At 37.9% G+C, this 27,530-nt stretch overlaps 1 protein-coding gene across 2 annotated transcripts in view; it reads left to right on the top strand.

Moving 5' to 3' along the window:
* The window catches only part of LOC105489477 (5-methyltetrahydrofolate-homocysteine methyltransferase reductase), a 37,717-nt gene extending 16,000 nt beyond the window's left edge, over nt 1-21,717 (top strand). For both annotated transcript variants that reach the window (XM_011754303.2, XM_011754302.3), the window contains exons 8-15: nt 863-951; nt 3,272-3,452; nt 5,518-5,560; nt 6,884-7,070; nt 9,892-10,010; nt 11,017-11,109; nt 11,218-11,400; nt 14,085-21,717. In XM_011754303.2, coding sequence (XP_011752605.2) covers nt 863-951; nt 3,272-3,452; nt 5,518-5,560; nt 6,884-7,070; nt 9,892-10,010; nt 11,017-11,109; nt 11,218-11,400; nt 14,085-14,229 — 1,040 coding nt within the window. In that variant the 3' untranslated portion in view covers nt 14,230-21,717. The remainder of the gene's footprint in view (nt 1-862; nt 952-3,271; nt 3,453-5,517; nt 5,561-6,883; nt 7,071-9,891; nt 10,011-11,016; nt 11,110-11,217; nt 11,401-14,084) is intronic.
* The last annotated feature ends 5,813 nt before the right edge of the window (nt 21,718-27,530 follow it).

Here is a 27,530-nt window from a genome sequence, read left to right as displayed (position 1 = left end):
CCCTGCTGCTGTGACGTTAGGGTGTTGTGGGCCAGTGACTGGAGCTGGTGGTGAGAGTGTGGCTCTAAGGTTCAGTGTCCTGTGTGGTGGCCGCACAGATGCCTGGGGCTCAGCTGTGCATCAGGGTCCGGGAACACAGGCATACACTGGTATTGCTAGTTTCTTAACTTTTATGTTAATTACACTGAATAAGAAGATAATGGATGTTCTGATTATTGACATTTGTGGACATGAAAAATGAGCGTAAATGTAGTTTTTGAGAAACATTGGCCTAGGTTTTTTAAAAAAAATTCTTTTCCTATTATGTTTACTTCTCATAGTATGTTTGTTTTTGCTCATTTATTGTATAAAATAATTGCTTTTATTTATTTATTTTATAAATTTATTTATTAATAAATTTATTTTATAAATATTTTAAAATTTATTTTATTTTATAAATTTATTTATTTTATAAATAAATAAATAAAATATTTATTTTATTGTATAAAATATTTATACTTTGAAAAATAAATATTTACTTAGAATCTTGAATTAGTCCTAAATTGATTTTTTGAGAGTAATAATGCTAATGGAGTACTGCTATCTTTTTAGCTTTTTGTTTCTTAATTTTAAATAATTTTCCTTTCTTTTATATGGCCTATCTTGAATTTATAGTCTTTTATTTTTATTTTTTTGTAAGGTGGAGTTTTTTTCACTGTATTCATTTTGGGGAATTTTTTTGACTGAATAAACATTGCCACAAGTCGTATTGCACTTTGATGTGCTGTAAAGTACTACAGTAATTGTGTTTTGGGGAATGTGTAAAACATTTTATTCTTTATCTTCTATGTCATGAACCCCTTTCTCGTCTTTACCTGGAAAGGAGCTGCCTTACCCCAGCATATACCTGCGAGATGTTCTCTCCAGTTCATTTTTACCTGGTGTCTTGAAATCCGAGCAATTCCTAAAAAGGTATTTTTTTCTCTCTTCTTCAGGTAACTATTTTAAAATATGCTTAGCTTTGTTTAGGATTGATTAAACAAATCTAGAATCTGTCCTTTGCAGTCTTAAAAAATAAGATCTTGATAGCATGTTTTTAATATTAGTTCTCACAGGTGTGTGCTATCATCATAACTATCATATACAAATCTTTTTATGTTGTATTTGCATTTAAATTTTTGTTTGAAATGAAGTTGTTTAAATAGGGCTTTTTCTTAGTCTTATTTTTACTAGTCATTAACTGTGTAGCACATTCCACAGTGATGGAGGTGACTGCAGTTGACCTTGTGTTACCCAGCTACACCTTGCTGCTGCTGCTGTAATTGGTGACAGAAAGCTAATGAGAGCTTAGGATTCCCCACCACCACCACTTGCAACTTCCTACAGTTGTTAAGATCTCCTTTGTGTAATACTATGTAACTATTTATTGCTGTAACAGAATGCTTCAGGAAAAATGGAAGGGTTTTGGTAGGTAATAATCAATTTTTAGATGAACTTGGAGGTAGAACAATCCACTAGATGTCGGTATTGTACCAGGAACTGTTTTTTTAAAACTACTTGTAACTGATTTCTTCTCACCAGTTCCCTGAAGTGGCCATTAATGGCTAAAATTTTTCACATGTCCCTTGCCACACTTGTATCATCAGTGAGCATAGAGAGTGTTGTAATTAGGCCACCATCTCCCCAGTGTGGTTTTTGTGTTATTTATTAATGTGTTTATCGCATTTCTAGTCTTGGATGAGTAAACTACTTTAGAGAGAGGCTCAGCTGTCTCTAAATATATATATATACACACACACACATATATATATATATTTTTTTCTATCTTCCTTTCCTGGTAATCAACTTGAGGTGTAATTTGAGTAAATTTAGAATTAATTTACTGTGATGAAAGCTTACCGATTAAGTCACAATTTTGGTTCAGCTCTACTGCTTTTAAAATATGTGTAAAGTGTGTGTGTGTATGTATGTGTGTGTATATATATGTGTGTGTATATATTTGTGTGTATATATATGTATATCTGGGTTTTTTTTTTTTTCAAAAATAGTATGCTCATTGGAAAAATTCTGGATACAGAAATAACCTAGGAAACCAAAGTATTTTATAATCAAACCCTCAGAGTTAACACTTGAATTTTGCTTTCCTGAGGAAAATATGGGGATCCATATTGTATGTGCTGTTCTATAACTTACCTTTTTAACTTAAATCAAGAATCTGTATATTTCAGGATGGAAAGAGTTTTAATGGATACTATGGATACACCATTATTTGTTGATATAATTATGGGCAATTGAGTCATTTTCGCTTTCTCACTATTAAAAAAGAAAGGCAAATTTTTTTGTATTAATTTTTGGACACTTACTTGAAGTATATTTGTAAAACAAATTCCTTGGAGTAGAATTGCTGTTTTAAAAATATTTACATTTTAAATTGTAACAATGTTTGTCAGGTTTGTCAGCTTGCTCTCCAAAAACAGTGCAGTATTTCCTGTTTTAGTACCATAAAGTTTTCGTAGTTCTAAAGTGAAAAAAGTATGTTAAAGGATTTAAAATTGTCACTGTTTTAGCTTTTAATTTAGAAGATTGTATTGGCTTTAGAATTTACAAACTGTTATTGGTAGATTTTTTTATTATCTTCCAAAAAGTCTAAGCAGAGATTTGGGGTGTCCATTCAGCAGCGTTTCCTGAGTCCTTGTTTTTGTTCAACACTGAGTTTGGCATTTGGTGTAGTTTGTTAGTGTCTTGGTGTTTTAGACAGAGATTCTTCAGCTAAACCTTTGGAAACTTGTGACTCCTTCGGGAACAGTGATTTTGTCCTCCCTGTTAAGGAAGTCCAGGACACAATCGTCTTGAGCCATGGAATTTAAAGTAGCAGTACCCATTAGCATTTCACATAACATTTGATGCGAATAATAACTGAAGTGCTTTGTTCCTAAGGAGCCCTTGAGAAATAAGCTATGTATGCATGTAATTAATAGCTTGTAATTGCTTGAAAATAAAAAAAAAATTCTTATTAGCAAGTTTGATGTTTTGTTCAGGAGTTTAGACTTTGAAAATTGGGATTCAGAATTTTATTATTTTTATTTATTTATTTACATTGTGAAATTTTTCTAACAGGTCAACATTAAAGCAAATGGTAAATTAAATTCCCTCCTCCTGACAATAGCTCCTAGTGGCTTTCTCATTTTTTTCTTGGGTAATTGGGCGCATCCCCAGGCAGACACTGAACTGAGTATTCTAATAGCTCTACCCACAAATTATGTCATAATTTAAGGCGGGCTCCTTTTTGTAGGCATTTTTGCGAGCCCTTGTGGACTATACCAGTGACAGTGCTGAAAAGCGCAGGCTGCAGGAGCTGTGCAGTAAACAAGGGGCAGCCGATTATAGCCGCTTTGTACGAGATGCCTGCGCCTGCTTGTTGGATCTCCTCCTCGCTTTCCCTTCTTGCCAGCCACCGCTCAGTCTCCTGCTTGGTGAGTAGTCGCTTTCACAAGCACCGTGGTGGCTGTTCGTGCACTGACAGGCGGGCTACCTTTCTGTAGTAAAGAAAATTTGCTGCTCTTGTCTTACCCTTTATATTCTATGCATAAAGAATACATCTAAATGAATGGTGGTGATTGGTAAGTAAACATCTTGTATCTTGTTCTCAGGGTGCTGTGACATCTGTGTGCCCTTCCAGAAGTCACACAATTCCCCTTCCAAACTTTTGGTTTTTCTTTTTTTTCCTTCCAGCAGTGTCACTATCATTTTATCTCTTAATAGAGTCACTTGTTATTCTCTTTTTTTTGCCTCAGAATTGAGCATCTTTTCTAATTTAACTTTTTTCAGAAAGGTTGTTTAGCCAAATGTCTAAAAATGAGCTTTCTATTAAAAAGTTACCTTTTTCAAAGCTAATGAACATCATACTGAATTGATAGAGGTTGATGCAGTCTGTGCTGTGTGCAGAATGCAGAAATGCCCCCATCTGAGCCAGTCCAGATCGAGGGTCCTTCAAGAGCAAAAGGGGCCTGTGTCGTACCAGTGCAAGTCGACATATTCATGGTACTGCCAGGCAGAGAACCATCCCATTTCAGATGAAAGGTAACCCATTTTTTGCCCAGAGTGACTCTTCTAGTGCTCATACTCCAACAGAAGAGACCTAAGCGTTTTCCCTGGGCAGTCGATGTCCAGGGGGCCTCTCTGTGGCTCTCAGGAATGGATTGAAAATGCTTACTGGGGTGAAGACTGGGTGCTTTATAGGACTTCAAAGCCTTTATTACTTTCCTGTGCTTATAATTTTGTCATCTCCTTTCCCGTAGTGGTAAGTTGTCATGCCTTTAACATTTGCATTTTTCTTTGGTGACACCAAAATGTGTATTGTCCTTTTTACTCTTAGGCCAGCAAGATCCTTTTCGATGCCCAGTACAATTAAAGGCACCCTCCTCTGCAAGTCAGGGCCTGATTTCTCCTCCTTTTTCTTAGTGTTCTTTCCACTTAGGACCTCCCCAAAATGGTAAGACCATGTTGCTGAATGAGGCCGCTCTTCTCGCCGTCCTGTCCTAGGCTGGCCCTCTCACCCTCTCCAGTGAAGTCTTTGGAACCATCAGCAGGATTAGGATGACAGAACACAGGATGGGGAGTTCTAAGTAGTAGTGGAAAGTTCTCTTATCATATACTATTTTATTTCAATTCTTTTCGTAGATTTTTTGTTACCTTTTAGAATGTTTGTAACAATACCACATATTACACAGTTATATAAAAAAATTAAAGTCATTGGGACTTATAAAAAATTATATTATTTTCTAATTTCCTTAAGAAAAATTAAAATATCTAAAGCTTAATATTAAGTCGAACACCCTACTAAACCTTATTTTGATGTTTAAAACTCTAAGCCATTATACATAGACCTTTTCAGATTTTCAGTTAAGTAACTGCTAAAAATAAAACATACCAAAACATAAAACATTTCGAAGTTTATTAGTGGATAGTTCAATATTTAAATACAGATTATTTAACCTGCTTTTGAAAGAATACCTGTGTGTTTTGAAATCACTGAATTTTTTTTATGGTTTTTTAAAAACCAAACACTTTAATTATTTTAAATGTAAGATGGAAAATCTTCAAGCCTAAGTATTTTTAGTAATTCTTGAAAGAGTAGCCTTTAATCTTTTGGGATCATGACTTTATTTTAAATCTGAAAACTGGACACCTCCCTGCAGAAAACTGCACATACCTAGTAAGAGTTTGCTGACTCCTCGCCTCTGAAGCCACCTCATGGACCCATTCCTAGGAGCCTTTGCTGTCAAAATTTAGCATTTGGATAGAAATACTGACAAGAGTAAGGAAATGCGTCTTACCTCGTTTTTAACTTTATGAATTGAAAAAAATAGTAATATTTTACTTGAACACAAAGAATTTATACATGCTCTTAACTATGATTTAAAACTAGAACATGATTTATTTTGAGTATTCTAAATAAGATGTGGATTTTTTATTTTTTAGGTAAGGTTATTTTCAGTAGTAGTGAATTAATAATTGCTTGTTTTTATTTTTTTCTAGAACATCTTCCTAAACTCCAACCCAGACCATATTCGTGTGCAAGGTACTAATATTCATTCACATAATATATAGCATCATTGTCCAAAATCTTTTGGCACTCAGACTTCCAAATCCTTAGAGTTTACTAATTTATTCAGTGAAAACTTAGCTGATTTATGGAAGACAATACCAGGCATAATAAAGCAGAAGAAGAATCACAGAGCTCCTGTCCTCTGGGACTTCATAGAATTTAACGTCTTGGGTGGCTCCTGACGGCCCAGCACTGTTTGCCCACTTAGGAGTCTCAGGCTCCTCCACATGCTTCCTCTGTTGGTGTGCCCAGCCCCCGTCACTGAATGGCAGCAGAAGGTAGGGGAGACAGAAAAGTTCCACTATAAAACATTTGATGAGGCTGGGTATGGTGGCTCATGCCTGTAATCCCAGTACTTTGGGAGGCTGAGGCTGGCAGATCACAAGGTCAGGAGATGAAGACTATCCTGGCTAACACTGTGAAACCCCGTCTGTACTAAAAATACAAAAACAAAATTAGCCGGGCGTGTTGGCGGGCGCCAGCTACTCGGGAGGCTGAGGTGGGAGAGTAGCGTGAACCTGGGAGGTGGAGATTGCAGTGAGCTGAGATCGTGCCACTGCACTTGAGCCTGGGCAACAGAGTGAGACCCCGTCTCAAAAAACAATAACAAAAAAACATTTGATGAGCACTGACTTGTAGCATTCTCCCTCTGGCCTTCGTTCCATTGCATAGCCTCTGCCATTTTCCCGTCTGGCTCTCTGTTTTGCCTTTCATTAATAATAATACAAGAAAGTGCGCCATTCTTTTGGTTGAAAAAGGAATTAAGAATGAACTCAAGTTCTTTCACATTATATACCCTGTAATGTGAAAAGAAATCTGTTTTTGTAGGGATGTCTTTTAAAGATGTTTTTACTTTGAATTTTTAGTTTTCTCTTTTCTGGGTGTATACTTCAGTCACTTGCAAGTTTTGTGATCTTACCGGTAGATAATGTATGGATATTTGTTAGAATTTATCCCCATTTCTTCACATGGTAAAATGTCTTTATAATATTGACTGAATGAGTCTTTTACATGAAGATCCTTAGGGCATATTACTTTTTATAAATCTCATCTAGTCCTAGTGCAAGCAAATAAAATTGGAAACTTTCTTGAATAACACAAAATATAGGGTGTGAGAGTGTGAGGGCTGGGGGAAGTTTTTAATTATGTAATGATAGCTTTCCTCTATGAGGACTTGGAAGGTAGGTTAGAGCCTATAAGGAAATATTTCTAAACTGAGTGAAAAAAGGATTGGTTTGACCCATGTGTGTAGTCGTACTGATACCGAGTTCAAAACTTGTCTGTGTATCTTTGCAGCTCAAGTTTATTTCACCCAGGGAAGCTCCATTTTGTCTTCAACGTTGTGGAATTTCTGTCTACTGCCCCAACAGAGGTTCTGCGGAAGGGAGTGTGCACAGGCTGGCTGGCTTTGTTGGTTGCTTCCGTTCTTCAGCCAAACACATATGCATCCCATGAAGACAGCAGGAAAGCCGTGGCTCCTAAGGTAAGAACTTAGTACCTTCACCTCAACATTGTTAACTCATACTCTTTGTTTGATTAGAAAAAAACTATTTCTCACCCACATCATTCATTACTATCATAAGAACATTTATGCTGTTCTTGAATTTTAAAATCTCTATTGCAAGAGCAGAAACTGTTTACTTCCATTTACTCTCTAACTAGTGTGTGTATTTTCTGAATATGTCAAGCATGAATTTTATATAGTACGGTCTTAGCTTGTCCTATTCATGGAAAAGAGGACCTTTTATGTTGATATTCTTCGTACATCGGCCTAGGGAGGGGTGGAGAAGAGTCTAGAAGTATTTAAGGGGGGTGATGAGAGGCAGTCTCATTTTATGTTTAAGGTGTATACTGCCTCTCAAATAAGTAGTTTTACAATGGGAGTCTGAGGGCAACTAAGGATTAATTTTATATTGTCCAGTTTTGGCTAGTAGGATTCCCACATCCCTGTTTCTCTCCTTTTGTTATCTGTGGCGTCTGACATCTGAATTTGTGCCATTATTGAGAATGGCACAAATTCAGTAAATACTTTTACCACACCTAGGAGTAAAAGGTTATGTGATTTTCTCAACAGATTGTGGACACTTAACACCTGGACTTAGTGACACCTGTTTTTATGTTTTGATATGGCACTCAGCAGAATTTCGAGACCATGTGTGTAGGGAACAGTTTAAAGTTGTCCACAAGAATGGTTGAAATAAAGCAACATTTCAGGCTTTATCATGAAGTCCTCTTTCTTCATGGTAATGAAGAAATCAGTGATTCACTTGGAATGTTGTTTTAGGACAAGTTTGGTTTCTTTAAGTTATTAGAGGCGAAATGTTCATAGACCTTAGGGGGAATTGGGACTTCCTGGGATATACTTGAGAGGATGAGGGATGATTGCTGCTTGAAGTTGCCCTTTAACGTGTTATTTTTCCAGTCTGCTGCCTGGAACAGAGAGGTGCTTTACTGTGTTCACTATACATCGTATATTCATTATACATCAAAATACTAGAAACCTTATAGAAACTTTCTTTTTTGAGAAGAAATATTATAGTACTGATATACAAGTATATGTCACATGGTGATTGTATAAAGATAGCAGATGATCTCCAGAACGTTAAAAACAATGCGTGTCCATCACATATCATAAACACTAAGCATGGGTGCCTTTCACCTACTCCTCCTTTTCTCCCTCCCTGTCTTCCTCCTTCCTTCCCCATTTTAACAGATTTTTATTGACTGTCCAATCTATATGCAGTAGAAGTGCAGATGTGAAGGATATAATTTAAAACTATCTGAAATTCCCTGTGCTTGTGCCATGTTTTATTACAAATTATAGAGAATGTTGACCTTTGCAAGACCTGTCACATGCCCTGCCCTACTACGGCAGATAGTACAGTTGTTCACAGATTAACCCTGCCACTGGTGTTCAGCCTGGCTGTGTGAAGGACATCTGCCACATCTAAGCAGGAGCACTAAGCCTGTGGGTGTGGCATAGATTGTCTCTCTTCTTCCCAGCTGCCGTGATACTCTCTCCACATAGACCCCCAAGTGAAGCAGCACCACAGCCTTCGAGGAAGAGAGCCCCAAAACATAGAAAGTGTGCTGTTGTCACAGGACCTTTGCACATGTGTTGTCTTTTCTGCCAGGAATATGCTGTGGCATGGCTAACTAGCTTGATTCACATCGTGATCAAAGGTCTCACTGTAGACATGGGCCTTCTTTGGCATTGGTGTTTGAATTACAAGCTCATTGCCACACCCATCATTTCCTTACCCTGTGTCATTTTGCTTCCTAAGACATTAGGAAGTCATTACCCATCATTCTGTGGATATACGTGGTAATGTGTATGTTTATTTTCTTTTTCTCTCACTAGAATGTCAGTTCCATAAAGACAGGGGTGTTGTTTTGTTCATTTCTGTATCCCTAATGTCTGTCATAGTGAATACTTTCAGTAAATCTGTTAAATGAATGAAGCGAATAAGGCAAATGTAATGTTAACTAGTTTCATTCCCAAGTAAGAGCAATAATGAGACACAGCTCTGCCATTCCTTCATTTAAAAGGTATGGTGTTCAGGCTCTTCATTACTTCTACAGTTGTCCTTGAGTTAAAAGTTAAAATGTATACAATTACACCGCCAGGCAAGGTGGAGGGGAATCCTGTCATTCTTAAACCTCGGTACCACTCACTATGACTTTTGCATATGTCGGTGAAACTGGAAGTGAAACATACTCAGATTGATTCAGAAATATATTTTGAAATTTTAACAAAAAGATTTTGTTAGTTATATGACTTATTTAGTTATGACAAAAATAATTCTGGGTAGTATTGGACCCGGAATAGCAAATACAGCACCATTCTCTAGAATATTTGGAGCAGCCCCTTAATTTCTTTTTAAGGTGCCTGACTTTTATTTAAAATTTTTCAACCTCATCGTGATGCTAATCTTTATTGTCTTCATATTTAGGATACCTTTCTCCATAATATATACTGTTGTCTGCCCACCAGAAAGCAGATCTTATCCATGGACCAAGAAACATGATTTGATCATTGTCTATTTAGTGTTCCACCTCAAAGACACAATGCCTATCATTTTTTAGAACATTTTTTATTTCAATAGAAAAGAAAAATTTGCAAGACAAACTCTTTCTGTAGTGACAAATGTGCTCATGGTTTCAGTAAAATCTAATGCTGCTATTTAGTGATGTTTCTTTGATGGGAATTTTCCCTTTCTGATTTGTTTAGCAAAGATCGTGTTGGTTATATACTCTTTCCTAGGTTTTCTTTCATGCTTACTACATTTGGTTTAATATTTCAGATATCCATCTCTCCTCGAACAACAAATTATTTCCACTTACCAAATGACCCCTCAATCCCCATCATAATGGTGGGGCCAGGAACTGGCATAGCACCGTTTATTGGGTTCCTACAACATAGGTATGTTCTTTTTTTGGCTAATGGGAAAGTATATTCCTGAGGAACCGTTTTGAATTCTTTAGTCGTTTTTAGGATAATTGGACTTTGATTGTAAAATTTTTATATAAAAAATTATTATTCAGTGTGTGATAACATTTGTCAGCATGGGAAAAGGAAACACACAATGTAGTAGAGATTTTGCTTTGTACTAGAACTTCCTTTTTTAACTGTGGCACTTTTAGTATTTCCTTTCTCAGCTACAGTGTGATTTATAGCATATGTGGTTGGGGACAAATATTGGGCCTGCCTTCGTACTGTGATATGCAGCTGTTGTATCTATCCCTTAATTGGATAAAATTGGTAGTAACAGATCCAATTATAGTAAAAGTTTCAACATTAAACTCAAACATCAGTAATTTTCAACAGAATATAAGTGTAACTTTATATCAGAACAGAATTATTTGATATGAAATAAGTAAAATAAAATTGTACTTCTGCTTATATTTGAGAACTAATGCGCAAGTCTTGGGTACTAGTCCTCAGTAGAGTCCTGTCCTTTGGACAGTGATTTTACTTCGTTTTAAGTTTTTCCTTAAGGAAGCAAAAGCGTCATCACAGATGTGTCTGTCTCATCAGTGTGTTCATCATTTCATCGACACTTTACACATTCTACCTTTCACAGCCCTGTGCCACTTTTCCATAGTAAGAGTTCATGTATTCATAAAATTGCCATTAATATTATTGAGTGTAGAACTCTCTCTGGATCTCACAGTCTGATACTTTGAATTGTCCTCATTTTGTGTACGTCGTATGTAGCCGCTTCTCCACACACTTGCCTAGCGTGGTGCCTGCTGGAGTGGCCATGACAGCCTGTGGAGAGTAAAACACTAATTAAATGACTGAATGTTCAACTGCAGAGGTGGATTTTACAAATCTGTCTGAGTTTGTTGGTGATAGTTCCTAATGAAAGAGATTGGTTTTACATATTCCTTATATCACACACCTAAACTTTTTTTTTCCTACTTAGAGAGAAACTCCAAGAACAACACCCAGATGGAAATTTTGGAGCAGTGTGGTTGTTTTTTGGCTGCAGGCATAAGGATAGGGATTATCTATTCAGGTATTGTACAATCCCAGTATTGTACTCAACCACTGAGTGTACAATTCTAATTCTCAGAGTTTTTCAACTTGACAACCTTTTAGTGATCCATTATATATTATATTTCAGAAAAGAGCTCAGACATTTCCTTAAGCATGGAATCTTAACTCATCTAAAGGTTTCCTTCTCAAGAGATGCTCCTGTTGGGGAGGAGGAAGCCACAGCAAAGTATGTGCAAGACAACATCCAGCTTCATGGCCAGGAGGTGGTGAGAATCCTCCTCCACGAGAACGGCTGTATTTATGTGTGTGGGTGAGTCGTTATCGTGCCTAAGTCGGGTAGGAGAGGGCCATTGGTGATGTCTGTAGAAGAAACAAAAGGACTGAGAAGCCAATAATCTAGATATGTAGGGATAAGACATTTGATTCTTAAGTACAGGAATAGAAATAACAGTTCTGAAATGATTTTGACGTATTTACTAGCCCAGAAGTTGTTATTATCAGGTAAATAGTGGTGAAAGTTAATGCTTACATTGTACATTCTTGGTACCATTTACATACCTGTTTTTCGCCTCTGAAAATTACACTCATGTTACAACATTAATCATGTGAATTGAAATCTCCAGATTGATTTTGTTGTATATAAGAATAGGTGATTTGTGCTGTTATGAACTGTTAATAACTAAGAAAGAAAAAGTATGATTTTGACCCTGAGAATGTGGATACTAGGATTCTTTCTCTTCTAGGCATAATTCGTGGTGATAAAGTTGACAAAAATCCAGAAACATTCTGTGTTACTAAATTTGATCTACTTTCTGAGGCAAAATCTGTTACAGAAACCCATAATTGCCGTAGAAAAATTGTTTAACACTTATTTGCTTATTTTAATGAGACTCAAAAAATTTCTGCCAGTGAAAAAGAATTTTTGAAGTAAGAAATTCACTTTTTCATCCAAATACATTCCTGGGATTCAACACATTCTCTGAGTCAGGTTCTTTTGTTTTTTTCAACTGTAATGCAGAAGACAAAATACTGGCATCCTGACCCAGAACATATGTATAAATACAATTGAAACAAGTTTCATGAAACAAAACTTAACATTTTCTGTTTAGTTTTTATAACACATTCTGATCATTTCTCTTCCATTTTATTTAGTTCGCTTTAAAAGCTAGCTTTGGCTACTAAGTTGATTTCATGTCCTTTCAATAGATTTTGACTCCTAATTGAAAAACATTGCTTTAGGTCGATAAAGGGCAAAAATTCTAGACATTGTTTTGGTTTACATTTTCCTTAGCTTTTAATGAAGTATTTAGTCTGCATTTTGTTTGGCGAGGACAGTGCCATCGGTGGTCAAATACAGAGTTTTAGAGATGCACCTCTAAATAGTAGAGGCATAGTTAATTGTACAGATCACAGATAACTGGTAATTGAGAACTTGGAGAATATCTTAAATGTCCAGACTCTTTTAAAACATTATTCCAGAAATAACTCCTCCCAATCATTGGTGCTTTACTTTTCACATTGGTGAAATGCACTTGGAAGCATTAATAGCAGTGGTCAGAGGGCTCAGAAGGAAACTCTGGGTCACTTGAACATTGACGGCCTATCAGGGAAGCGGGAATGAAGTAGACAGAAGGAACAGCCACCAAAGAAGCAAAATTGTCCCAAAGCCAAGAGGGTGCTGTCTCAGGGAGGGAGCCTGTACTGCTGATGTGTCAAGGGAGAAGACAGCGGAGCAGGCTCGTGGGGTATAAGTTCCTGGGAGAAGCGGATGGGAGAGCCTCTTGAGAAAGGTGAGATGGCCACCACAGACACCTCTCAAGAAATGTCACTGTGAGGGGCCAGGACATTTTCAGTTCCTAACATAGTGGAATCTTGTCTGACACTTTGCTTCATTCAGCAAACACCCAAGTGCTGGCTGAGTGCTTGGGCACATTCAGATGTCGATAGATACGAGGATGTATCGGTTTTTGTGTTGCTATAGAGGAATACCTGAGACGAAAGAAAAAAGATTTAATGGGCTCATGGTTTAGGCTGTATAGGAAACATGGTGCCAGCACCTGCTTCTGGTGAAGACCCCAGGAAGCTTCCACTCTGACAGAAGGCAAAGGGGGAGCAGGCACCTCACATGGCAAGAGAGGAAGCGAGAGGTAGGGAGAGGTGCCACACTCTCAGCCAGATCTCTCAGGAACGCAGAGGGAGAACTTACTCATTACAGCGAGCATAGCAACAAGCCGTTCATGAGGGATCCGCCCCCATGACCCAGACGCCTCCCGCCAAGCCCCACTTCTAACGCTGGGAACCACGTTTTAATATAAAGATCTGGAGAGGGCACACATCCAGACTGTATCAGAGGATAAGTGAGTTACACTTCCTACCCTCAAACAACTTACTCCCTGGTGAGAAAGCTGCACATAAACAGACGTTTCTAACATCGGAAGTGTTCCATAGAGCACTGCAAGAGCACCCAGGAGGGGTACCTCCCCTGTCTTGTAAACTGAAGAGTTAAGAGGTAGAAGCACTTCAAAAGGACCTGACACATACTAAGTCCTCAATAAAGGTGTCTGTTACTAATTGTATGTGCATAAAGACCTAGAAGTGTGCAAGAGATCTGGTTCCCTTCAGGAGTACGAGTCTACTGTGTACTTTGAGAGTTGAAGGCAGGGAATGAGAGACGAGCCAGCAGGTGGGCCGGAACCAGGCGGGGCCTCAGATGCTTCTCTGACACCTAGGAAATTGTTGGCCTACTGTCGGGACCTGGAGCCTGTGGAGGACTGGGATCTGTAGAATCGTGTGGTCAGCTCTGTCTCCTACAACAGTCACCGTAGATGAAGGCCTGGCCTGGGCATGAGTGAGGCTGGGAGGTCTGTGTGAGATGTTCCAAGAAGAGGGAGGGAAGAACTATGGTGGTACAGTCAAAGGGAATTAGACTTGTGAATTAAGGAGGATTTAGTAAAAATGCCTGCTTGTAAACAATCATCTTATTTTCTTTTTTAGAGATGCTAAGAATATGGCCAAGGATGTACATGATGCCCTTGTGGAAATAATAAGCAAAGAGATTGGAGTTGAAAAACTAGAAGCAATGAAAACCCTGGCCACTTTAAAAGAAGATAAACGCTATCTTCAGGATATTTGGTCATAAAACCAGAAATTAAAGAGAATTAAGCTTTTTTGACTGAAAGTACTAGAAGTCAGTTTTACTAGTGCCAGGACTTTAAATTTTCAAAAGAAAATTTTCTTTTAGCATTTCTTGGAGGAGATGGAGTGGGGATTGGATTATTTAACAAGATAACAAAACTTCCTGATTTGATTTTACACGTCTTCCATCTATGCCCTTCCTGTGCCTGTGACTCTCCCCGAACTGCCCTGTTGCCTGTGGGCTCTCCTGAGCTGAGGCCGCCTTCAGTCCCCATCAGTGCCTCCTTGACTTCCCGGAGAACTTCACAGAGACTCTGTCCTTCCATGCAAAGGCTTCCTGAAATAGGGAGACTGAGTAGCTCATTCGTGTGAATTTACAGTGCCAACATTTAAAAAAATATGAAAATGATTTATTTTTGTATGATGTATACCCGTAAAGAATGCTCATATTAATGTACTTAAATTACACATGTAGAGCACATCTGTTACATGTTTATATAACTATCAAATGGTTATTTGTTACTAAAGCTATATTTCTGATAAAAAATATTTTAGGGGCCGGGCGCGGTGGCTCAAGCCTGTAATCCCAGCACTTTGGGAGGCCGAGACCGGCGGATCACGAGGTCAGGAGATCGAGACCATCCTGGCTAACCCAGTGAAACCCCGTCTCTACTAAAAAATACAAAAAACTAGCCGGGCGAGGCGGCGGGCACCTGTAGTCCCAGCTACTCGGGAGGCTGAGGCAGGAGAATGGCGTGAACCCGGGAGGCGGAGCTTGCAGTGAGCTGAGATCCGGCCACTGCACTCCAGCCTGGGCGACAGACCGAGACTCCGTCTCCAAAAAAAAAAAAAAATATTTTAGGATAATTGCCTACAAAGGGATTTATTTTCATGATGCTGGAAATATGAAATGTATTTTAAAATTTCACTCTGACATATGATTTTTCTATCACCATTACTTTTTTTAAAGTCACAATTTCAGAATTTGGGAACATTTACATTCAATTTACAGGTACCAGAACGTACATAGTTTAGTAAAAAGATACAGCCTTTTTCTTCTCTTTTCAAACTTCTTTTATTTCTGCTGCTTGGCACAGTTTTGGGTTTTCCCACATTCTTTATCTTGATACCACTCGAGCTGTGTCCTGTACCTAAAATACTGACTTGAGGAGTATCCTTGTATTTTTAGATTCCCAGTGTCTAATTCTCTGTTATAATTTGCCCAAACAAAACAAAATAACAAAGGATTATGATGACCTTTTTCCACTGTTCTAGTATATATTGTATTTTTATTTGATAGCTTGGCATTTAAAAAATTTCTGTTGGGCCGGGCGCAGTGGCTCAAGCCTGTAATCCCAGCACTTTGGGAGGCCGAGGCGGGTGGATCACGAGGTCAGGAGATCGAGACTATCCTGGCTAACATGGTGAAACCCCGTCTCTACTAAAAATACAAAAAAAACTAGCCGGGCGTGGTGGCGGGCGCCTGTAGTCTCAGCTACTTGGGAGGCTGAGGCAGGAGAATGGCGTGAACCCGGGAGGCGGAGCTTGCAGTGAGCCGAGATCACGCCACTGCACTCCAGCCTGGGAGACACAGCGAGACTCCGTCTCAAAAAAAAAAAAAAAAAAAAAAAAATTTCTGTTGAAGGTTTTTGATCCTTTTGAGAAATAAAGATCTGAAAGAAATGGCATAATCTTAAAATGTAAATTTTTGTGGCTGTTTAATCTCTTCTCTTCATCATTATATATTTTATAATAGAAGCCAATCTAAAAATATGGGATAGGAACATATACTAAGCAAGTACTGTGTAACATGCATAATTATATGTGTAAGTTGTATGTATCAGCCAAGATATACTTAAGGTGAAAACATTAAAAGAGACAACAATATTCCTTATTAATAAGATACAACAATCAAGAACTTGTGTCCACCTACCAATAATATCTATAATTACATGACCCAAAACTTTTATCTATAAAAAGAAACTGACAAATAGTCAATCACAACTTGGTGTTGGAAACTGACCTAAGCCAATTTGTTTATACACAGCATCCAAGTTATGTCTAGAAACTGCTAGATTATCTATGTTTTAGGTGGGTATCGTTCAGCTGCTCCCTGCAGCCTTACCAGCCAGTGATAGTGAAAATATATTTCGTTATAAATGCTGCTGTATATACAGATACGTTTATCATTTTTTAAATGTATTATCTTAGTATCTGTGATTTATTAGTCATCGGGCACAAAACAGTTGTACTAACCTAGTTTCTAAGCTTAATGAAGTTCCAGCTGTCTCTTTAGGCACTCCACCACGTCTTGCAGGAAGAGTTTACTCAAGGTGCGTGACAACGTGGATGTGACTACTCCAGGGGCGAAATTTTGTCCTTACCATGAACCATCCTCTAACCTAGTGACTGGACATACTATTTCAGAGGTAAGCCTCAGGCACCAGCCTAGGGCCTTGCTAGATAAAGTCTTTAACCTTGTTTATGTAGGGGTGGGGAGAAGTTAGCAGTGAGGGACCTTTTCTAACCTGTTATTCTAACAAGCCACTATTGCACTCATTATTTTTAATAGCCAGTCTTCATACGGATCAGTGATAAAATTAACAAAAGAGCTTGTGGTAGGCAGTTCTGCAATGTGACTTCTGATTAGAACGCTCACTGCACCTAGACGGTTCCGTTCTGTGGTTCAGACTTACAGTGTTTGTGGGTTATTCTAAAGTGAGTTACACTTTAAACTGAAACAATTGTTCTATTGAGTCATACACTACCAGATAAAAAATAAAAAGCATTTGGATTTCACAGCAAACTATATGATAATATATGCCACACCCAACAAACTGGGCACCCTTGTTGATTTCAAATACTCTTGAACCATTTTAAAACATTGACCATGAACTAAGCCATAAAGGAAAACTCAACAAATCCCATAAAGTCTTGTTCGCTGACTAATGTAATAAAAAGAACTACGAAAAAACCCACCAAGGCCACAATGAAACATTTTAAACATGTGCAGATGATTCATAGCTTAAATTATTAAATGTACACATGGAATTCAGGTGAAACAATACCCGGGGGAGGATTCATTCATCTATTTCACAAAGTACTGTGTACCCAGTGACCAAAATAGTTAAAACACCTTTGTTTTCAGGGAGCTTTACATCACGTTGAGGAGAGACATAAAATAATCTGTGAATTGCATGGGGTCTGAGAAGGTGATAAGGGCTATGGAGGATGACAAGTCAGAGTAAACGGGATGTGTGGCCTGCAGTCTTGGAGGGTTGGGGTGACTTTATAGGGAGTCTCTGAAGGTAAAAACTTGAAAAAGACAAAGGAGCCAGCCATCATGAGTATCTTGTGGAGGGAAAAGTCAGAACGAAGGCCCTGAGATAGAATGGTTGCAGGAAATGTGTCTTAATCCAGACCCCGAGAGAATTCTTGAATCTCTTACAAGGAAGAATTTGGGGCGAGTCCATAAATTATTAGAGAAGTAAAGAAACAAAAGAATGGCAGCTCCATAGAGCAGCCCCGAGGGCTGCTGGTTGGCTATTTTTGCGGTTATTTCTTGATAATATGCTAGGGTGGATTATTCATGAGTTTTCCCAAGAAGAAGTGGGGATTTCCTTAGAACTAAGGGTTCCTCCCAGTTTTAGACCTTATAGGGTAACTTCTGGATGTTGCCAGGGCATTTGTAAACTGTCATGGTGCTGCTAATCCATTATAATTAGCGTATGATGAGCAGTAAGGACTACCAGAGGTCACTTGTTGCCATCTTGATTTTGGCAAGTTTTGGCTGGCTTATTTCCAGCATCCTGTTTTATCGGCAGGGTCTTCACAACCTCTATCTTGTGATACCAATCGCACTGACCTTCCATCCTGCGATTAAGAATGCCTAACCTCCTGGGAATGCAGCCCAGCAGGCCTCAGCCTCATTTTGTCCTGACCCTATTCAAGATGGAGTCACTCTAGTTCAAACACCTGACAGAACTGCCAGGCAAGTTGGAACAGCAAGGAGGGCATCGGGTATTGAGCAGAGTGACAAAGGGGGAAACTAGTAAGTGATGACTACAGAAGACAAATGGGGAGGTCTGATAATGGTTTCAGATCATCATAGCATTTTGGTTTTTACTCTAAATGAATACAAATCCATTTGGTCAGAGTGTTAAGGGTGGAAGGTATTTGAGTTACCAGCAGCGAATCTGTACGGGTCTGCAGCAACCTCAGTTCTTGCCTCCTCTGAAGAAATAATTCAACTGAGGGACATAAGGCAGAAAAAGACCAAGGCAAGTTTCAGAGCAGGAGTGGAAGTTTATTTAAAAGGCTTTAGAGCAGGGAAGAAAGGAAAGGAGAGTATGCTTGGAAGAGACCCAACCTGGCACCAAGGTCAAGTGCCCTGTTTAACAGTGGTGCTAGGACTTTATAGGCTGGCACTTTTCCCATGATTCTTCCTTTAGGGTGGGCTACTCACACACGCAGTGCCCTCCTTACTCTTGGGAGGTGAGCACCCGCAGTGTGTTTAGGAAGCTGTGCACATGCCCACCTGAGACTTTCTTCCCTTTTCCTGTGGAGTGCCCCTGAAGGTCATTTGCTGCAATTTTGTCTCTTAATGTGCATGCCCAGGAAGTTGCTTCTCCCTGGTGTCTGCAATTAACACTTTAGTGCAACAGGTGCAGATCATCAGGAAACACGATTTATCACTTTTAGAGAGGCATTGTGATAATTGCTGAACCATTACCCAACATTCCTAGTGTGTGGGAAGCCCTCTTCTGCCCTGCTCATACCTGTCTTAACTACCTATAACAAGAGGAGGCACATGGCTAGCTTACCTTCTAAAGGGATTATTGTGGTTGTGGTAGTTGAAGCAGGCAACCACTTAAAGAATTGAGATAATACAAAAGATCAGATTATTAAACCAGACTTATGAGTCAGAAATGTTAGCCATTCTCAAGCTTGACTAATATCAAAGATAACAGGAAATTTTAAGAGGACTGCCTACCCATTCCCCAAGTTCTTCCTTGCTGCATTAGGTCCTTCCTAACTAAGATTTACCATGCGATTCCTGCATTGCTTGTGGGGTATCACTTATTTTTAAAAGGAGCCATTTAGGTCATGAGATGTCTATATTGTATGCCAAATATTGTCTGCATTATATGCCAAAAATTAGGCAGCTAATACAACATTTTCTGCACAGCCATATCCCATCAATCTATACCTCTCAGGTTTATTTACAGGGAGTGCCCTATACAAGTCAAGTACATATTGCTGAAAGCGTTCAGTAATTATGTTAAATGTAATTGTACTAAACAACTCAAATGAAAATTTATTAAGCAAACCTACCAATATGTTGAGAAGAGACACATTTTAAGACACAGAAAGTTTGCAAATTTGGAAAAGCATATGCCACGCAAACAAGAAAGTAGGTGTAGTTATCACAGAAAGGAGACTCACAGAAAGAAATAGTACTAGAGATATTTTCACAGTGACTGTAAGTCATTTGAAGACATGCAAATTCTATGTATGCCATTAATAACAAAGTTTCAAAATATATAAACAGAAGTTGTCAGTACTAAAAGGACAAAAAAGCAAACCCAAATTAAAACTGGGAAATTTAACATACCACTCTTAGTAGCAGGAAGAACAAGCAGATAAAATACTCTGGAAACCTTCAAAAGAAGGTTTTTAACAATGTAATTAGCCAGCTGGACCTAAATGACAACTCTAAAGTCAACAAGTTCAGAATGGAAATTATCATCTAGTTTATGCTGAGTAATCACCAGCATAGACCAACTGTCTTTTTTTTTTTTTTTTTTTTTTTTGAGACGGAGTCTCGCTCTGTTGCCCAGGCTGGAATGCAGGGGCGTGATCTCGGCTCACTGCAAGCTACGCCTCCCGGGTTCACGCCATTCTCGTGCCTCAGCCTCCCGAGTAGCTGGGACTACAGGCGCTGCCACCACACCCGGCTAATTTTTTATATTTTCAGTAGAGACGGGATTTCACCATATTAGCCAGAATGGTCTTGATTTCCTGACCTCGTGATCCGCCCACCTCAGCCTCCCAAAGTGCTGGGATTACAGGCGTGAGCCACCGCAACCGGCCAGACCAACTTTCAAAAAGATAGATAACAACTCTACCGTGCATGTTTTCTGAGATTTAAACCAGAAGTCTGTAACTAAATTGAACTAGAATAATCCTCAAATATTTGGAAAAGAAGCAACACACAAAACAAATTTCCATGAGTCAAAGAAAAGTCACAAGGGAAATTAGAAATTATTTTGATGAAGAATAAAAGGACATACCAAAATCTGAATTATGCAGCTAAAGCAGTGCTTTAAGGGAGATTTATGGGGCTACATGCTTATATTATAAAATTTAAAAATGCTTAAAAGTCAATGATCAAAGGTCCCATCTTGAGAAGTTAGAAAAGGACCGGCAAATTAAGCACCACGGATAGAGAAGTAGAAAAAGATGAGAGAAGACTCCAATAAAATACAAAAAACGAAAAGTACAATAGAGAAAACCACCAAAATAAAAGTTGGTTAAGATTAATACAATTGATAAACTCCTAGCAAAAAATAAGCCAGAACAAAAGGGCCTATTTCCAATATCTGGAATGAAATAAGGAACATTATGACACATCCTGCAGACTTACTAAAAATCAGGAGAAAATATAATCAACTTTCTTATGTCAATTATTTGAAAATCTAGATGAATTGGACAAATTCTCTGAAAAATTCGCCTTAGCAAAACTGACAGGCAAAACAGAAAACCAATACTTTTAATTTTTATGCCTATTTAAAAAATAAATATTGAATTAAAACCTTCCAAACAAAGCCCTAGGACAGATGGCTTCACTGGTGGTCTCCAAATATTTGGGAAAGAAAGAGAACTTGCCTTGTTAAACCCTTCCGTAAAATACATACATATTTTTTAAATTCCAAATCATTTTAATGAGGCTAGCATAACCATATCAAAACTTACAGATGAGGTACCACAATCTGTACATACATCAAAGCATTATGTTGTATACCATAAATATATACGATTTTTACTTATTAAAAAAACTTAGACATTACAAGAAAATAAAAATATAGGTAATTTACTATTTCTTATAAACAGAAATGCAAAAATTCTAATCTAGATATTAGCAAATTCAGTCAAGTAATATATAAAAAGATACTGCATTATTAAGTGAGGTTTTTCTTGGTATGCAAGGTTGATTTAACATTTAAAAATCAATCAACGTAATAATACACATTTACAGAATAAAGAGAAAAAATATCCTTTAAATCATGGGTAATGAACTTTCTGTAAAGCGATGGAGAGTAAATAAATTTAGTAAATTAATTTAACATTACTTATACTGACATTAAATCAATTCTAGGCTTTCATGTATGTTTTATTTAATGCTAACATTTTGCTTTTTAAATGTGGTGGGCTTACATTTGATGGAAATCCAAATACTGATTTTGGCATCCATTAAATTTTTATGACTAGAGGTTGTGATGTGTTTTTTCTTTAGGTTAGGAAAGTTTTTATGTATAAAATTATTATTTTAGTGTGAGAGAGAATGTGAAACTGGATTTCAGTGAAGTAGATTGATGTATTTTATTGTCTGATCAGTTTCTCTTCCAGGATTTATTTATTATGTCAAGTGTTCTGGTGCGTGTAACTCACTATTCTAAGGAGTGGTCCGGTCAAATAAGCTCACTTCAGAACCAAGGAGTTCACTGGGTCTGCCCACTTCCACCACGCTCATTCCTTATCAGAGGAGCTAACTACCCCGTGTTAAACACAATGTCAGAAAACTTTTGCAGGTCTCATAGAGTCATAACTGAAGTTCCATGAGATGTGTCATTATTCTTAGTTTGCAGATGAGGCAGTTGGGGCTTAGAAGGTTTAACTGTCTTTTCCAAGGTCAGGGGTAGTAAATGTCATAGCCAGACTTTCAAATCCAGATCTGTTGGAATCCCAAGTCCATTACCTTTAATTTAAAAAAAAAAGTGTCATACTTTTTTTTTTTAATTTATTTTTTTTGAGAGGGAGTCTTGCTCTATTGTCCAGGCTGGAGAGCAGTGGCATGATCTCGGCTCACTTGAACCTCCACCTCCCCAGTTTAAGTGATTCTCTTGCCTCAGCCTCCCAAGTAGTTGGATTACAGGCGTCTGCCACCACGCCCAGCCTGTTTTTGTATTTTTAGTAGACACAGGGTTTCACCATGTTGGCCAGGCTGATCTCGACCTCCTGACCTCAGGTGATTCACCTGCCATGGCCTCCCAAAGTGCAGGGATTACAGACATGAGCCATGGCACCTGGCCATATCATACTGTTTTATTCACAAAATGCATGTGTGTAAATACACATTGTTAAATATACGTAACAAATGTCAGTTATGACTCAATAGTAAAATGACACCATAAACTTACAGAGCCTTATTTTTCTTCTGAAGGAATGTCTTGGCTGTTCTTTTTTTTTTTTTTTTTTTTTTTTTTTTTTTTTTGAGACGGAGTCTCACGCTGTTGCCCAGGCTGGAGTGCAGTGGCGCGATCTCGGCTCACTGCAAGCTCCGCCTCCCGGGTTCCCGCCATTCTCCTGCCTCAGCCTCCTGAGTAGCTGGGACTACAGGCGCCGCCACCACGCCCGGCTAGTTTTTTGTATTTTTAGTAGAGACGGGGTTTCACTGTGGTCTCAATCTCCTGACCTTGTGATCCGCCCGCCTCGGCCTCCCAAAGTGCTGGGATTATAGGCTTGAGCCACCGCGCCCGGCCTGGCTGTTCTTATAAACACCATTCTATGCGCTACTTCCTGGAGATCAACTTTTTTAGCTACCACATATGAGAGAGTACATGCTATGCGATATTTGTCTTTCTGTGCCTGGCTTTTTTCACTTAACGTAATGTCTTCCAGTCCCATCCATGTTGCTGCAAGTGACAGAATATCATTCTCTTTTATGTCTGATATATATGCACCACATTTTCTTTATCCAATCATCCCCTGATAGACACTTAGGTTGATTCTGTATTTTGGCTATTGTGAATAGCGCTGCAATAAACATGGGAGGGCAGATGTTTCTTGTAGGAAACTTTACACAGTTTTCAACTTTTATGCAATTTTCATAGTGGCTGTACTAATTTATTTTCACTAACAGTGTAGGAGATCTCCATGTCCTCAGCAGCATTTCTTATTTTCTTTTTAATAAAACCCATTTTAATTGGGGTGAAATGATATCTTACAGTGGTTTTGATTTGCATTTCCCTGATGATTAATGATATGTTGAGCATTTTTCATATACCCGTTGGTCATTTGTATGTCTTCTTTTAAGAAATCTATTCAAATTATTTGCTCATTTTAAATTGGATTATTTATTTTTTGTGTTGCTCAGTTCTTTGAGTTCCTTTTATCTTCTGGTTATTAATACCTTGTTGGAGGGCTAGTTTGTAAGTATTTTCTCCCATTCTGCAGGTTGTCTCTTCACTCTGCTAATTGTTTCCTTTGCTGCGCAGAAGCTTTTTACTTTGATGTAATCCCTCCCATTTGTCTGTTTTCACTTTGGATGCCTGTGCTTTTGAGGTCTTTCACAAAAAATCTTTGCCCAGATCAGTGTCCTGGAGCATTTCCCCAATGTTTTCTTCTAGTAGTTTTGTAGTTTCTGGTCTTAGATTCAAGTCTTTAATTCATTTTGATTTGATTTTTGTATATGGTGAGAGGGAGTCTAATTTCATTCTTCTGCAAATGGATATCCCTGTTTTCCCAGCACTATTTATTAAAGAGACTGTCCTTTCCCCAGTGTATGTTCTGGGTGCCTTTGTCAGAAACAAGTTGGCTGTAAACGTGTGAATTTATTTCTGGGTTTCCTATTCTTTTTTGATTGGTCTCTGTGTCTGTTTTTATGCCAGTATCATGCTATTTTGTTTACTATAGCTTTGTAATGTATTTTGAAGTCAGGCAGTGTGATGCTTTGAGCTTTTGTTCTTTTTGCTGATGATTGCTTTGGCTATCTGGCATTTTTTATGGTTTTATATAAATTTTAGGATTTTTTTTCTATTTCTGTGAATAATTTCGTCAATATTCAGATTGCATTGAATCTGTAGATTCCTTTGAGTAGTATGGAGTATGTCGATTATCTTGGGTTGTCATTATTTCTTATAAATTTTAGAATCAACTTTTTTTTTTTTTTTTTTTTTTTTTTGAGACGGAGTCTCGCTCTGTCACCCAGGCTGGAGTGCAGTGGCCGGATCTCAGCTCACTACAAGCTCCGCCTCCCGGGTTTACGCCATTCTCCTGCCTCAGCCTCCCGAGTAGCTGGGACTACAGGCACCCGCCACTTCGCCCGGCTAGTTTTTTTTTGTATTTTTTAGTAGAGACGGGGTTTCACCGTGTTAGCCAGGATGGTCTCGATCTCCTGACCTCGTGATCCGCCTGTCTCGGCCTCCCAAAGTGCTGGGATTACAGGCTTGAGCCACCGCGCCCGGCCATAGAATCAACTTTTCAAGTTCATTAAAGCATTCTGATGAGATTTTTAAGTTGGAATTGCCTGGAATCAATAGACCTGGAAGAATGGAAGTCTTTGAAATATTGTGGCTTGCTATCCATGAAAACAGTATTGCTCTCCATTTCATTAAATCTTTTGCAGTGTCCTCTAATAAGATTTTACAGTCTTATCCATACAGGGTTTGCACATCTTTTGTTAATTTTATTATTGCAAACACAATTTGTTTTCTGATTCCTAAGTTACTTTTTCAAAATTTAAAAAATGAGTTTATTGAATTTGAAAATCTAGTTTGAAAATGTGATTTAAATACGATGAATCACAATAATTTAGCCAATTTATCAAATAATAAATAATTCACTAAACCACACAATAATGATATTATTGTAGAACTAATTTTCATGGGATTTTTAAAAGTTAAACCCTAGACTTTATTCCTACTTCACTTTTCCCACCAACATTTTTCTGTTCCAGAATTTCATCCAGGATATCACCTTGCCTTTCATTCTTTCGCCTCCTTAGTGTTCTCCAGTCTGTGATAGTTTCTCATCTTTTGTTGTTTTTCATGACCTGGAAGAGCCCCGATCAGGTATTTTGTAGGAGGTTCCTCTATTTGGGTTTGTCTGAAGTTTACGCATGATTACATTGGGTTTCTGGGTTTTGAGAAGAGCACGCTAGCAGTTTTTTTTTTTTTTTTCTTTTCTCAGTGTTTCATATCATGGAGTATATGGTATAATATGATTAATCACTAGGGATCTCAACCCTGATATCTTGGTTAAGGTGGTATCTGCCAATTTCTCTACTATGAGGTTACTCTTTTTCCCTTTTCATGTGACGTTGTTTGGAAATGAGTCACTAAGTTCGGCCCACATTCAAAGGAAGAGAAATTAAGCTGCAGCTCCTGGACGGGTTACGATCTACATGTATAATTTGTAATTCTTCCGTAAGGAAGAGCTGTTCCTCCTCCCAATTTATTTGTTTATTTTAACATGTATTTCTGGAAGTATGGACTCATGGATATTTATTTAATACTTTGGGTTATAATATAATACTGCATTACTTATTTTATTGCTCGAATGATCATATGTGATGTCTCTCAGGGTGACTGTTGTGTTCCTTTGCCATACTTTCCCTTTTTGTTGGGGAGGAGGGCCAAGCCATTTTGTTAAGGGGAATGGAAAGGGAAACAAGGAAGCGCTGATGACGATGAGATCTGACATCCTTGGCTGGGCCACAATCTTGAAGGCTTTGCAGTTGCAGAACTAGTTTTGTTTTTTTTAAGTTTCGCATATATATGAATGTTGTTTATACATGATGTTTTGAGATATGTATAATTTGTTTCATTTTTTCAGCACTTTTTTTTTTGATAGTCGAAAATGCTCCAGGTTGTCCTTGTTTTTTACCTGTCCCAGTGTTAAGAATCAACCATTTCTCCAGTAAGTCATAATTCTTTATATCAGAGAACCCCTGACAACCACTTAGCTATTTTCTATGCCCATAGTTTTGCCTTTTCCAGACTGTGTGATATAACTGGAATTATACAACATTGAGCCTTTTGGGTCAGGCTTATTTCACTTGGTGAAATATATTTAAGGTTAACCCATGTTGTATGAGTTGATATCTGGTTCCTTTTTATTGCTCAGCACTATTCTGTTGTATGGTTGTACAGTGGTTTATTTATCCATTCGTTTATTGAGGGAAACCTTGGTTGCCTCCAGTTTATGACAATTACGATTAAGCTACTGTAAACATTTGCGTACAGATTTGTGCATGAATGTAAGTTTTTATTTTACTTGGATAAATACATCAGAGTGGGATTTTTGGATCATATGCTAAGTTTTTCTTTTAATTTTTAAGAAACTATCAAAATGTTTTCTAAAGTAGCTGTCTCATTTTACATTCCCATGAACAAAGAATGAGAGTTCATGGATTTGTTTTTGAGAGACATTTTTAAGAGTTCAGAATTGATAGAATTTGCTTTGGTGCAGTCCGTGTCTCCAGTCCCTGTGCGTTTAAACCAGTAGATTCAAAATTAAAATGATAGCATAGAAATTATAAACAACACAAAGAAATACAAATGGAGTTACTTTAGTTCTGTTACTGTGTGTGTGACCACTTGAATATTTCCTCATGATGACTTTTGTTTAAACATTTGGAAAACGTTTATTTCTTTCAGTCTCACCTCATAGATGAAAAATGCTTCAGAATGTGGTTTATAAGTGTGAAAAGACCATCCCTGATGTTATGATATGCTCACGATGAAGCTTTGCATGCACTACAGACAAATGTTGGAAAGTCTGTCTCAACTTCAAGGGCAGTGAATTCTGAAAGTTAATGTGGACACAAGAGTTTCTTCTCAGTTTTCTTCCTCTGCTGCAGTTTTTTTTGAGTTATCTTCTTTTCTGATATGAAATTGTCAATCAAGTAAGTCAGATATAAAAATATTTGCAAACAGCCAAAATCAGCTCTAAAAATGATGTAGTGAAACTCAAGATTTTAAATTGTTCCTTGAAGAGCAGCACACAAAAATTGTGTAGAAAATTATTAACTATGCAACAACAACAAAAAAGTCAATGACATTTAAACAGAAAAAAGAAGAATCAAATTCCTGGGAAGAATATTAGGGAAAAGAACAGCAACGCCTGGCCTTGCAGTAGCAGAAGGAATTGCAGGATGTGTTGAATATTTTGATTATTTCCACTAGAAACTAGATAGTTCTAAAGCAGTGGATGAAGCATTCTCAAGTTCGTTAATATTAGCCCATTTTCCCATATTCTTTTAGCAGAGAAGAAAAATTTTGGAAGCTTTCACCTGGTATAATA

This window comes from Macaca nemestrina, chromosome 6, assembly GCF_043159975.1.
Source record: "Macaca nemestrina isolate mMacNem1 chromosome 6, mMacNem.hap1, whole genome shotgun sequence".
Lineage (NCBI taxonomy): Eukaryota > Metazoa > Chordata > Mammalia > Primates > Cercopithecidae > Macaca > Macaca nemestrina.
Note: the sequence above shows the minus strand (reverse complement) of the source record. Positions and strands in the feature narration are given on the sequence as shown.